The sequence below is a fragment of the Oncorhynchus mykiss genome, chromosome 17 (genome assembly GCF_057628025.1).
Source record: "Oncorhynchus mykiss isolate SJ-2025 chromosome 17, ASM5762802v1, whole genome shotgun sequence".
NCBI classification, from domain to species: domain Eukaryota; kingdom Metazoa; phylum Chordata; class Actinopteri; order Salmoniformes; family Salmonidae; genus Oncorhynchus; species Oncorhynchus mykiss.
The window spans coordinates 47415564-47429636 of NC_143038.1; the positions used below are offsets into that span (position 1 = coordinate 47415564).

Sequence of the window (14073 nt, forward strand, 5' to 3'; positions counted from 1 at the left end):
AGCCAACTGACATTTACTCCTGAGGTGTTGACCTGTTGCACCCTCTACAACCACTGTGATTATTATTATTTGACCCTGCTGGTCATCTATGAACGTTTATAACAGTACATGGCCAAGATGTTCAATCTCCACTCGGCACAGCCAGAAGAGGACTGGCCACCCCTCAGAGGTTGGTTCCTCTCTAGGTTTCCTCCTAGGTTCCTGCCTTTCTAGGGAGTGTTTCCTAGCCACCGTGCTTCTACATCTGCATTGCTTGCCGTTTCGGGTTTTAGGCTAGGTTTCTGTATAGCACTGTGTGACATCGGTTGATGCAAAAAGGGCTTCATAAAGAAATGTGATTGATTGATTGTGGTTGATGGTGGTGCAGTTGCCGTACCAGGTGGTGATACAGCCCAAAAGGATGCTCTCAATCGTGCAACTGTAAATGTTTGTGAGGGTTTTAGGTGACAAGCCAGATTTTTTCAGCCTCCTGAGGTTGAAGAGGCACTGTTGCGCGTTCTTCACCACGCTGTCTGTGTGGGTGGACCATTTCAGTTTGTCCGTGATGTGTACGCCAAGGAACTTAAAACGTTCCACCTTCTCCACTGCTCTCCTGTCGATGTAGATAACCTCCTCACCTCCTCTCTGTAGGCTGTCTCGTCATTGTTGGTAATCAAGCCCACTACTGTAGTGTCATCTGCAAACTTGATGGTTAAGTTGGAGGTGTGCATGGCCACGAAGTCAAGTGTGAACAGGTAGTATGGGAAGGGGCTGAGCACGCACCCTTGTGGGGCCCCAGTGTTGAGGATCAGCGAAGTGGAGATGTTGTTTCCTACCTTTACCACCTGGGGGCTGCCCGTCAAAAAGTCCAGGAATCAATTGCACAGGGCGGGGTTGAGCCCCAGGGCCTTAAGCTTGATGATGCGCTTGGAGGATACCATGGTGTTGAATGCTGAGCTGTAGTCAATGAACAGCATTCTTATATAGATATTCCTCTTATCCAGATGGGATAGGGCAGTGTGATGGTGATTGCATCTTCTGTGGACCTGTTGTGGCGATATGCAAACTGAAGTGTGTCTAGGGTGGCAGCTAAAGGTGGAGGTGATATGATCCTTGACTAGTCTCTCAAAGCACTTCATGATGACAGAGGTGAGTGCTACAGGGCGATAGTCATTTAGCTCAGTTATCTTTGCCTTCTTTGGTACAGGAACAATGGTGGCCATCTTGAAGCATGTGGGAACAGCAGACTGGGATAGGGAGCAATTGAATATGTCCGTAAACACACCAGCCAGCTGGTCTGCACATGCTCTGAGGACGCAGCTAGGGGTGCCGTCTGTGTTTAGTTTGTCTGGAAGCAAGACGGTGTCTGTGATGTGGCTGGTTTTCTAGTTGGAGTCCATAATTGCCTGTAGACCCTGCCACATACGTTGTGTCTGAGCCATTGAATTGCGACTCCACTTTGCCCCTATACCGACATTTCGCTTGTTTGATTGCCTTGCGTAGGGAATAACTGCACTGTTTATATTTTGGCCATATTCTCCGACATCTTTCCATGGTTGAATGTGGTCATTCACGCTTTCAGTTTTAATAAAAACTCACTCACAGAGTCAGCATATAAATCAATGTTATTCTCTGAGGCTTCCCATAACATTACCCAGTCCGCGTGATCAAAACAATCTTGAAGCGTGGATTCCAATTGGTCAGATCAGCGTTGAATTGTTCTAGTCATGGGTACATCCTGTTTGAGTTTCTGCCTATAGGACGGTAGGAGCAAGATGTAGTCGTGGTCGGATTTGCCGAAGGGAGGGCGGGGAGGGCCTTGTATGCATCGCGGAAGTTAGAGTAGCAGTGGTCCAGTGTATTGCCCACGTGGGTACTACAGTCAATGTGCTGGTAGAATTTAGGTAGCCTTGTTCTCAAATTAGCTTGAGTTGAGTTCCTGTATGTTGTTATGATTACAGCATGATTCGTTAATGATGAAGCATACACCCCTACCCTTCTTCTTCTTACCAGAGAGATGATTGTTTCTGTTGGCGTGACACCGTTAGGAAGAACGCCTGTGTCTTTGTAGTGACTGGGTGTATTGATACACCATACAAAGTGTAATTAATATCTTCACCATGCTCAAAGGGATATTTACTGTCGGCTTTTTAAAAATTGTTTTACCCTTCTACCAATAGGTGCTCTTCTTTGCAAGGCATTGGAAAACATCCCTAGTCTTTGTGATTGAGTCTGTGTTTGAAATTCACTGCTCAACTGAAGGACCTTACAGATAATTAATTGTATGTGTGGTGTTACAGAGATGTGGTAGTCATTGAAAAAAAATCAACAACTTGTTAAGCACATTTTTACTCCTGAACTTATTTAGACTTGCCATAGCCAAGTGGTTGAATACTTATTGATTCAAAACAATTCAGCTTTTCATTTTTTATGAATTTGTAAACATTTCTAAAAACATAATTCCACTTTGACATTATGGGGTATTGTGTGTAGGCCAGTGACGACATCTAAAATGTAAATTCTCCCAATCCCTGCCGGTTGTGATACAGCCTGGATTCGAACCAGGGTGTCTGTAGTGTCTCTAGCACTGAGATGCAGTGCCTTAGACCGCTGTGGCAATCGGGAGCCCTATGCATAAATCTGATCCAAACCGGCAATCAAAACAATCAAGTGTAATTACCGAATGATTACTGGATATCCATTTTCTCCTCCTATAGAGCAAACCAAACACTATGTCAGGAGAAGATCAAAAAAGAACAAAAGCATCACAACCTAGCCTCACATTTCCTTCAATTGCTGGAATTAGAAAGGGCCTCTGGAGCACAATTAAAACCACTCAGGCATTTTAATCAAGAAGATTTTTGAAGCAGCCACATAATGCAGGGTCTCACTCTCACAGCCCAAGGGGAGATCTGGTTGATCTGGGCGAAGTAGAGCTAGGCCGTTCCTAATGTTTTTTTTTATGTGGATGCAGGCGTGATCATGACCATCAATGTCACGTGACTCAAACAGAAGACTGGTTAAGTTGAAAAACATAGGCAACATCCAATATTATAGACATTTCTCAAATAGTAGAGACTCTCAAACAGTGACCAATGACCCACTGCAGGGTAGTCTAACGCTTTCTAAGCCATGGCTTAAGATTTTAGAAAATGTGGACCTGAAACTATAAAAAAATTCTGAAACAGCCAATAAAAACGTCAATTTGAAAACCTCAATTTGAAAATAAATAATGGAGGTGACCTTGTTAAAAAATTATTTATTCCTGAATGCTGTGCAAGTGGTTGAAACAAAACATGTAAAATAATCAGATTCTGCCCAGTCCTTCTTGGCATGGCTGAGAATCATGCCACTTAAGGAAAACAATCCGCCTAGTTTAATTAGAACAGCTGAAAGAGTAAGATTGATGCCATCTTCTAACAATGCCACCAAACCTAGATGGCACAAGATCGTCATTGGCGTGGCTCCAGAAAAAAACATATGGCTGGAAGGCCTCAGATTATTGTCATGCCACCCTAATTGGTGCTAATAACCATATGAGTTTCAGCACACACTAGGAACCATTTCTTCATACCTACTACCAAAGCCTGAAGGCCCAATGCTGACATTCTACCCTCTTCGGACGGAGCCCATGAAACCAGGTCACTGTATAATTTCTCAATGGTTTGATGGTAAATGAGTGCAATGTAGCTTGCAAGTCAGCGATCTGTTAAATAAACATATCTGTTGCTCACAGCAGCACTAGAGCAACAAAACATGTTCACGTGACAGATTTTTTACGGTTTCAAATGATGGAGGAGGATGAGTGGTAAAGGGTTTTTATTGTAGACATGATAGAAAGAGTACCCCAGGTCAGAAATGTGTGGCAATGCAGTGGATGGCTGAGCTATGAATTAAAAAAAACATCTAATCTATGGGAAAAAAAGTATTTCAGGGAAAAAAAAAGTATCTTCCCCAGACTGTATATTAATCTGAAAGTAACCAACTCATACCTTAACAACATGGCGGCAAAGACAGTACAGTATGAAGATAAGCATAGAAATCCCAGATCACACATGTAGGCAATGTCATGGCAACGTTGGCTAGCTAAGCTCATGCGTAGAAACACGTCATCGGGTTGAACGTCTCACACCGAACTACGCATGTGCAGGCCGTCAAATCTATTGTTTTTGACAAATGAGAGCATGTCAGTTTGACAATTTCACGAGGTTGGAGTAATGACATGTTCAACAAAAGACATTGGCTCTAGTTTCTAAAATGAACAACTATGGGACAATTTTTCACTTCTCTCATTGACTTCTCAAACTCCGGCTTGGTCTGCGTTGGAAGCATTCCTGGAAGTCTCGCGATGTTGCGTCTCTGGATTTAGAAACTCTGAGGGTGGTGCTAGCAGGCATGGTCAGACTCCCCTGAAGACTACAGGACCAGAACAAACAAGGGGGACAAAGACAGAGGGGTACAGACCCAGACAGAGCTAAATTCCCCACCCCATTGTCTGCAGTGATAGTGGGGGACAATACAGATGACCCTGCAATATATGTGATAATGCCACCAGGCCTGACCCCTACCCAAGCCCAGCCGTGCACCAGCTCTAATCCAAAACACTGGGATGATGTCATCCCTGCTTATCCAGACCGTAAGAGCAACAAAGCGGAGAGAGAGAGAGAGAGAAAGAGGGAGAGCGAGAGAAGGGCTAGTCCCACAAAGGAGTCGCTCCCATAGAGAAAGCAGCCAACGGAAGGAAATCAGATACCCTCTCCACACATCTGTGTCACAAAACAAAAAGTTTAGACAACACAACCTGCCCACCCTGTGCTTTACTCTGGTAAGGGTTTCACAGAGAGGTTACAGAACTCTGAGCTGTTGACATCCATTAAACGTTAGCTTCTGGTCTCTCACCGTAAAAACAAATAACAAAGTGGTGTCGTTCAAAAAGACAACCCAAGGCAAATAGTGCCTTGAAGGTTTAGGTCACCTTTTCCAAACTTAAAGCAATCAATTGTTTTAGTCAGTCAAAAGGTAACCACACAGCGGCAGAATAGATTGTGTTTATCAAAATAGTTTGTCCCCTTCAAAAAAGGTCTAATGGTGAGAGAGAACAGTCAAGCAGTAGGACAGGTCACTGTGTCCAAAGCAAGACTCATTGGGATCTATCCTTCACTGGGGAGAGGGAGCGGGAGAGGGAGAGGGAGCGGGAGCGGGAGAGGGAGAGGGCAACAGTTCGCTCAATAGTAACCCTGGTGCACTTTAGAACTTATGTGCTGCCCCTCCCCCCATATTCCCTCCACAAAGGGACCTTGCCCCTTGTCCCCACCCACCAGGAATTTCTCAGGCATTGCTGGGGTCACCATGACAACTGGGTGCTTAACAAAGCATTTATCTTATGCATTCTTCCTTTCACAGGGGAGAGAGGGAACAACAGTCAAAGGAGAAATGGGGAGAAGGAGGGTGGAGGAGCTTGAAAGGATGGGGAAGGGGGCCGTGGAGAGGCTGCTGAGAATCATGGACACGGAGATAGAAGAGGAGGGATACATGACTGATGAATGTAAGAGGAAAAGAATCAAGGTGATAGGTGATGTTAGAGTGAAGAGCAGAGGTGGTGGACAAAGTGCCACAGACATTCCAAGCAGGGCTGTGACGAATGTCTTCTTGGGGGGCAACAGAGGTATGGAGAGAGATAAAGGGCCATTACAGACAAGTCAGCACAAACATACACACCAACAGACAGGTGCTACATCATGGAAATTGTATGGCATATTGCGGGACAGTGTAAAGGCCAAGGGTATTTCTGAGTATAAGCACAAGTTCTCAACTTCTTGCTCCCCCTTTATCCATGTCTGCGTAGTCATGGGGAAAACCCATTGGCTTCAAACACTAACCGTTCTGCCCCTGAACAAGGCAGATAACCCACTGTTCCTAGGCCGTCAGTGAAAATAAGAATTTGTTCTTAACTGACTTGCCTAGTTAAATAAAGGGGGGGAAAGGGCGAGACAAAAACTGCTACACTAGTGCATTCATCCATACCTCAGCTAATATTAGAGACCATGTCCCCTGGCAGAAACCAGCCACAGAGGAAGTCCATCCACAGACAACAGACAGTCTTAATACACTGTAATGGAATTACATAAACTGGGACTGGCTTGACGCAAATTTAGATGTAATGAATGAGTGGCTTCCTAAAAAAGTCCACTCTTGTCCTGTTATGTTGTGTGGTGAAATGGTGACAGTGGGTAAATGGACACCTTACAAAACACAGAATATGGACTCACTGCCTGGGCTGTGTGGGAGTCGGGAGAACTGTCTCACATTCAAATAAGATATTTGAATATTCAAAACAAGCTGAACATTGTAAATGCAGTTAGTCTTTTCAAACAATATTTGCATGTGTAATGGTTTTGAAATAGGATTTGTGACAGATAATCACAATGCAATGTACTACAGAAATTGATTCTGTTGTCCACATCTTAGTCCTAATTTCAAATTCAGATCCAATTCCTTTCACATTTCCTTAATCCTAGTGAAACCGATAAATGTGTAGTCTGATGACATGGGGAGTTCACCAAGACTGGAACTGAGAACAATTTGAGGTCAGGGGTCAGCTGTGATGCTACAGAGGGTTTGGTGAGAGGAGTTTCCCTATGGAAAATCCCCAGTATACTGACTACTGATGATAAAGCCAGTGACAGTACCTCCCGGGGCAGAGACCACCTAGGTAGACAACATAGCATGCTTGCTATTAGCATGTCATCTATGAGCTAATGCATGCCTTGCCGTGCACTCTGAGGAAAATCAAGCTGCTATGTTCAATCAGAGAGGAGAGCTTGACCATTTCATCTCAGTGCTGATGACTATAACAGTGGGTATGTGCAGTATGTTGCCTACAGAGGCTTCTGGCTTCACACATTTCATCAAAGGAACAAACATTCCAACGTAAATACCATGGTGTTTATTCTAGAACGATATTCAGGTAAGAACATAGAGGGAGAGTATTCCATCAAACTCAGTAGTGAGGATGAGAGGAAGGAAGATAAATCCCCTCAGCATCAAAAGCACACACGCATTCATGCAAGCACACACATTAATGCAAGCTCACACATGCAAGAAGCAGCAGTAGATCAGCTCAGCAGTATATCAACGCTGGAGCAACAGTGCACCGGTTCTGCCACATCAATTATCTATCTGCCAGCCTGGTACAACTCCTGGTTGGGCTGATCTGGTGTCAGTTCTGTTGCTCAGCTCAGGAGGGAAAATAGGATCCAACAATCCTCACAAATCTGTAATCAACTGTATTTACAACTGTAATCTGGGCTGCAGCAATTAATCTAGAGATTGTAACTCCCCTGGCCAGTGACATGGAATGTCTACCCACAAATCTGTAATCAGATGTATTTACAACCGAATTGGGGTCAACAACTTCTATTCTACAGGCAGGCACCAGTACCGTTCATTTAAGTCTCTCCCTCCCTCTCCATCTCTCTACCATAAGCCCTCTTTATTTACCTTTCTCATTACCTCTGCATCTTCACAAGTTCTATCCATCTTACACCAACGTGATTTTCCTATCCTTTCTATGAACCACCTCTCTCTCCCTCCTTCTTCCCCTCTTTCACCCGGAGGGGTATTGACACACATACCCCAGCAGGTGCGGGACGCGGCGAAAAGCCGGCCGTCTAATTGGTCCTTGGTAGAGTCACAGCTGTTGCCCCCAACAAGGGCCTAGCATGAGCTCCTCTCGCCTGCCTCTGAATCGATCGCTCGCCATTGTCTCCCAGAAAGACAGCCAGCCATCTCATCTGTCACCGGGGACTCCTCCATTAAAGAGGCTCCAGGGAGGAGAAGCAGTAAAAACACCAAAAAACAAAGCAGCGCTCCAATACATTATAATGGCTACCCACTGCTGACCATATAGTATCTGGCACTCAGGACCAACTCAGCCAGCCTAGCACTCACTGTCTATTGGTCTAGTAAATAACTCAAAATAGGAATGCTATACTTATATTCACCAATCATTCCATGATATCTGACCCTCTCACATTAGACTATACCTCTGCATCCATCAGAGTAAAGATTTTTTTTTTTAAATAGGAAAGTTTTAATCCATCTGGTTAAACTTATTTGATCTAGTTATATGGGCGCTTTGATGTCAAATCCCTGACTGAGAAGCTGTGCCACATTTAAAAAGGTGTCGTTTGCTGCGGTTGCTCCTCTCTTTTAATTAGAGCCAAGGCCATAAAGGAACCAGCTCTACAGCCTGGCTCCCAGAAAGCAAGGGCCACAAATCTCTCTCCCAACTCTCCCGCAGCGATTCAAGTTTAGTCACATTTTGTAGCAAATAAAATGCTCTGTAATTAGTGCTGACAGGTGAAAATACCAGTGCAGAGTGCAAACTCAAAGACAAACACGAGGTTAGAGAAGACCACGCAGCTCCCTGGTTTCCATGAGCTGGCTACTAGAACTCTCCAAACGTAAAAGCTTTATCTTTGCAGTGAGTCAAAAATGAATTACTTTCCGGTCTAAAAGGTGTATGTTCATAGATGGCTCGAAACATGACATATAGGCCTATAAAATATAGCCATAAGGCCTATGTTTGGTTCATGCTATATTTGTTAACAAAGGCAATTCAAATGCTGAGAGAACAATGTAAACACAGGGTGTGTCGTGCTCAGTCTGATATTACAAAGAATGACTGAGTAACTAGGGAAATATCATGCCAATCTGGCATGTGATACAAAATATATGGGAAAAATGTTGTTTTATCCTAGTTTGACATCAAATGTCATATTAGCGTGTCATCATAGCGTGAGAACACAGACTATAAAACAGTCCATAATTGAATTAAATATTGTGTGCTCGCTGAAAATGAAGGTTTTATGTTGGCCAATTATAGAAAATGATACAGATCTACTGGAGTGCATTTCCCACAGGAGCAGGCCATCCAGCTGCAGACATGCACAGATTAATTTAAATAGCAGTTTAGGACAACACATTGATCTACATCAGGCCTGGGTACGGCTGCCTGCTCTTTAACAAGATGACAAACACTATAACATAAAAACAAACCCCAAGAAGATGAACTAAAATGCACTAGTAAACCAAACAAATCTCCTGACCTGTGATATTGCATCTCCCTGCCCGGATGCAAAAAAGCACAATCTAGTCTAGAAATGACTTCTCCCTAAAATAAGTCTTGAGGAGACTAAGTTACCCCTTGAATGTTAAATTTAACTCATGATTAATATTGAATTAATGAAGTTTTAATATTGAAACACTGAAGCAGAGGAGGTCATACATAAAAAAGTGGCTATGGCAGTCAAGTGTTCAACTCACTGTGCCATAAAAAGTACATATCGTAAATTGTAATGTTGAAAATGTTCAAGTGAAAAACAGAAGTAGGAACAACAAGCATACCAGAAAAGGGCCTAGGTATTAAAAACAACTGAGGACAGGGTTAGTCTTACCTGAGACAGATATCCTCATGGAGGCCTCCAGGGGTCTGTTGTTGTCCAGGGCCTGGCTCAGCCGGATCTCCCCCGTGCTCTGGTTCAGGATGACCAGGTTCAGCTCATTACCAGCCTCAAAGCTGTACTGGAGCTGGTCTGAGGCGTCTGGGTCATGGGCAGGGATCCGCCCGATCACCCCTGTGGGGAAGCTACTGGACTTGTCAGTGACATAGTTATTGAAGATGATCTGGAAGTTTTTCAGCACTGGTACGTTGTCATTCTTGTCAACCAGCTTGATGTGCACAATGGCACGGCTGACAAGTGGGGCAGAGGTGGCCTGGACCACGATGACATACTCTGACCGTGTTTCGTAGTCGAGATCTGTCAGAGCAGTCAGTTCTCCTGAGAAGATGTCCAGTTGGAACACCTCTGGGATGTTTCCCTCTACTATCTGGTACATGATCTGGGCGTTGCTCCCCTCGTCTGGGTCCGAGGCAGATACGTGGGCCACAACCAGGCCTATTGGGCTGTTCTCCTCCACAAATATGTCAAACTCATCCTTCTCAAACACAGGAGGGTTGTCGTTGACATCTAGAATGGTCACCTGGATGTCCACGGACGTCTTGAGAGCAGGAACACCTTTATCCACAGCAAAGGCCTGCAGGTTGTAGAATGGCATGTTCTCACGGTCCAGACGACGCAGCGTTCGCACAATACCAGAGGTGGACTCAATTATGAAGTCTCCATCACCGTCCTCTCCCCCCTGGAAAGTGTAGAAGACACGTCCATTGAGGCCAGAGTCTCGGTCAGTGGCAGAGACCTGGACGACGCTGGTAAACACTGGCACGTCCTCCATCACAGAGCCTAGGTAGTGGTCTCGGAGGAACCGAGGAGAGTTGTCATTCACATCATTCACCAGGATCTCCAGGTAGGTAGTATCAGACTTCTGTGGGATGCCGTTGTCCCGAGCCGTGATGGCTAACGTGTAGGACACCTGATCTTCATAGTCCAGCTCTATCTGGGTGGTGACAGCGCCTGTGTCGGAGTCGATGTCGAACTGGGGGATGCTGTCATCCATGAAGTAGGTTATACGTGCATTCTCCCCAGTGTCCTCATCTGTAGCACTGATCACCACAACGGTGGTGCCAACAGGTCTGTCCTCATTGATGTTGACGGTATAATGGGAGCTCTGAAACACTGGCCTGTGTGTGTTGGCGTCGGTGACGTTGACAAACACCTTGGTGGTGTCGAAGAGTGTGCCGTCAGACGCAGTGACACTTAGAACGTATTGGCGCTCCAGCTTGTAGTCAAGGGGCAGGGCCAGGGTTATGAGGCCCCCTCCACTCTGGCTGGTGATGGAGAACCTGTTCCTGGTGTTCCCACTGGAGATCTGATACGTCACCACACTGTTGATATCCTGGTCCACTGCAGACACCGTCACCACGCTTGTCCCCACGATGGCGTCCTCATTGAGGCGCATGTAATATGACCTCTGTGTGAACTCTGGGTTGTTGTCGTTGACATCGAGGATGGTCATGCTAACGCTAGCTGAGGAAGACATCACCGGGTGGCCATGATCACGGGCCTCCACCCCAAAGTTGTAGAAGTCCATGCTCTCCCTGTCCAGATCAGCGGCTACGACTATCCAACCAGTGCTGTTGTTGATGGAGAATGGGAAGTTGGGCATGGTTTCAATGAGGCGGTACTCCAGCCTAGAATTGTCGCCAGAGTCTGCATCAACAGCCTGGATGTGAATGATGGAGTAACCCACCGGCACATTCTCTAGCACAGTGGCCTGGAAGGGGGTGCTGACGAAAATGGGGGTGTTATCATTGACATCCAGCACCTGCACCGTTACCAGGCCACTGATGTTGGAGAGCGGCGGGCGTCCCCCGTCCTGAGCGCGGATGCGAATGGTGTATTCCTTGTTAGCCTCGTAGTCCAACTGACTGACCAGGTCCATCTTGCCTGTCTGGGCGTCAATGTAGAACTGGCCCCTGGTGTTGCCACTCATGATGCTGAAGTGAACCATGGCATTACTCCCTCTGTCCTGGTCTGTGGCAATCACCTGCAGGATTTCTGTGTTGGGTGCCATATCCTCCGGAACCTGCACCACATATCGCTTTTCACTGAACTGGGGAGCATTATCATTGTCGTCCTCTACAATAATGTGAACAGTTGCGGTGGCACTGCGGGGGGCGGGGTCCCGACCCTGGTCGTTGGCCTCTACCAACAGCATGTAGGCCTCCACCATCTCTCTATCCACTGGGCCCTTCGTGCGGATCACCCCTGACCTGGAGTCAATCTCAAAAACATTGTTCGAACCGTTGCTGTTGAGGACGTGGTACAGGATGTTACCGTTGACCGGGGCGTCTCCGTCTGTGGCCCTGACGGTCAGCACCTCATAGCCGATCTCTAGGTTCTCCCTAACACTCTCCTTGTAGTCCTGTTGCTCAAAGACAGGATCATGGTCGTTACTGTCACTCACTGTGATGGTGAGGGTGGCCATGGCCGTACGGCGGGGAGTGCCATGGTCAACAGCGGTCACACGGAATACATGGGTGTCCTTCTGCTCTCTATCCAGCACCTCCACAGTGGAGACTGCACCATTGACTGGGTCCACAGCAAATAGGTTGTTGGAGCGGCTGTCAAACAGGGCCTCTATGAAGTACTCCAGCCTGCCTGCCTCCCCCTCATCAGCATCTACTGCCTTCAAAACAACTACAGGAGTTCCAGCTGGCTTATTCTCTGCCACAGCCACCTGGTACATAGGAGGCTGAAACTGGGGGCTACTGTTAACAGCCCTCTTGCTCCTGCTCAATATGCCTGATTCAGACTGGGCAGCCTGCTGTAGTAACTTCCCCAAGTGGCCCTGTTTGAAGGAGCCTTGACCCACCCGCCAGTGGACTGAGATGCTGTTCACTCTGGATTCCCTCTCATCTCCTGTGTATTGGTTACAATGTAAGTCTAGCTCAAGAAGTGTGTCGTGTTTCAAACACAGCGTCTTGGACACAAACAACTGCCCCTCAGAAAAATATAACTCCGAACTCCGAATCACCTTGCAGTGCATACTGCTGTGGGTTGGAGAGCCGGGTAGTAGATCCCATACCCGGAGGAGCGCAGTACCAGACTCGTGGCATTCTAACTGATGATTATGGGCTTTAAACAAACTGATTATCTCCAAGTCCCATTGTGATTTCCTTTTGTGTTTACTTGAACAGTTCCTGCCGTGAACATACACATCATACTGGCTTGTGAGGAGGTGCCTCAACCCTGGGACATTGTTCATGCAGTCCACAACAGTGTACACGGTGAAAGGGTTGGAGCTGAGCGAGGCACAATTTAAACTACCTGAAAGGAACACAACGCGCGCGGACGCATCAGTTTCAATAAAGGTCTTTGAGAATTTAGGAGCGATTACCTGATCCAAAGTGCATGCCCCGCTCTGTTCAACACTTGCAATCACCGTCCGCTGCTCCGCATCCTCACTGATGTGTACATTGTAGCAATTCGACAGTGAAATGAGTTCAAACCAGCCGAAAATAATAAACAACAAATCCCACTTAATGACGGGCATTGCTCCACGATGATGTTCAACCAGGTTTGAACGTAGGCTAATTACTGCCGCTTTCCTTAAACTTTCAGTCGAGTCGTTCCCTTTTGTTGCCGCGTATCCATGCTTTCACTACTATACAGTAGCTAATCCAATTGAATTGAGAGAAACCGCAGTCACCTTGCTTGCCAAAGCTTCTCACCATGCAAACAAGCCGACACCACCACTTCATCCGCGTGAATGATTAAAATGGCTCCAACTACCCCTGCGCCTTGAGGCTTCTCATTACCATAAACCTGTTTCAGTGTGTTAGAAAGAGAGAGAGATAGAAAGAGATGGAGTGGAGGGGGACGTTCTCACAGGAGCCACACTGAGCTGTAAATAAAGAGATGACTGGCCTCCTAGTCCCCTTTGAGTGTTTTTGCAGTACATGGATTGCTAAGACTTCCTATAATGCAAAAACGTTTTCCTTATGCCTTCACAAACGCTCTCACTATTTAAGCACAGAAATAAGCCTAAACTTGTGAGGGTCTTTCAGTTCTCATCCCTGGGGCACAGAAAGAGTGAGAAACATTTACTATATTTTCCTACCACCTGCTGGTACATCTGCATTACTGCAGACAGCAATCAGATTGCAACTAATCACATCTACCAGCCAGCTATTTCGGGAGCAATTGAGACTGGGAATGAGGTTAGACTGCAACCACAGATGTCTTTTACAGTGATCCTGCCGTAGTCATTCAACAGTCTTGATACAATAATCTTAATTCAGCCACCTATCACTGTGAAATGATGTTCAGTTTACAATGTGCACTTAAATCCACATATGGTCAAAGGTACCCGAGGAGACTGCACAAGTGCACATTTAGAAGGCACACGAAGGTCTAGTTCCAGAAGAGATGAGAAATGTATTCCTACATTTATTGATGCGAGTGAAAATCCCCCATGCAGTGTGTGGAGCTGAACTCCTGTGCCCAATGAGTCCTGGTGTCACTAATAAGAAGCTGACCAGTACTGTAAAAGCACAGTAACCTCAGTGTCCATCGGTTCTCTATAAACAGGTTTATTAAAATGATAATCTTTAGATGACCTAAAACCACT

At 46.0% G+C, this 14073-nt stretch overlaps 1 protein-coding gene across 4 annotated transcripts in view; it reads right to left on the reverse strand.

The window, feature by feature from the left end:
• Window positions 1–14058, reverse strand: part of celsr2 (cadherin, EGF LAG seven-pass G-type receptor 2) — a 79437-nt gene extending 65379 nt beyond the window's left edge. For all 4 annotated transcript variants that reach the window (XM_021569344.3, XM_021569343.3, XM_021569342.3 and 1 more), the window contains exon 1: window positions 9438–14058. In XM_021569344.3, coding sequence (XP_021425019.3) covers window positions 9438–12996 — 3559 coding nt within the window. In that variant the 5' untranslated portion in view covers window positions 12997–14058. The remainder of the gene's footprint in view (window positions 1–9437) is intronic.
• Window positions 14059–14073: the final 15 nt, after the last annotated feature.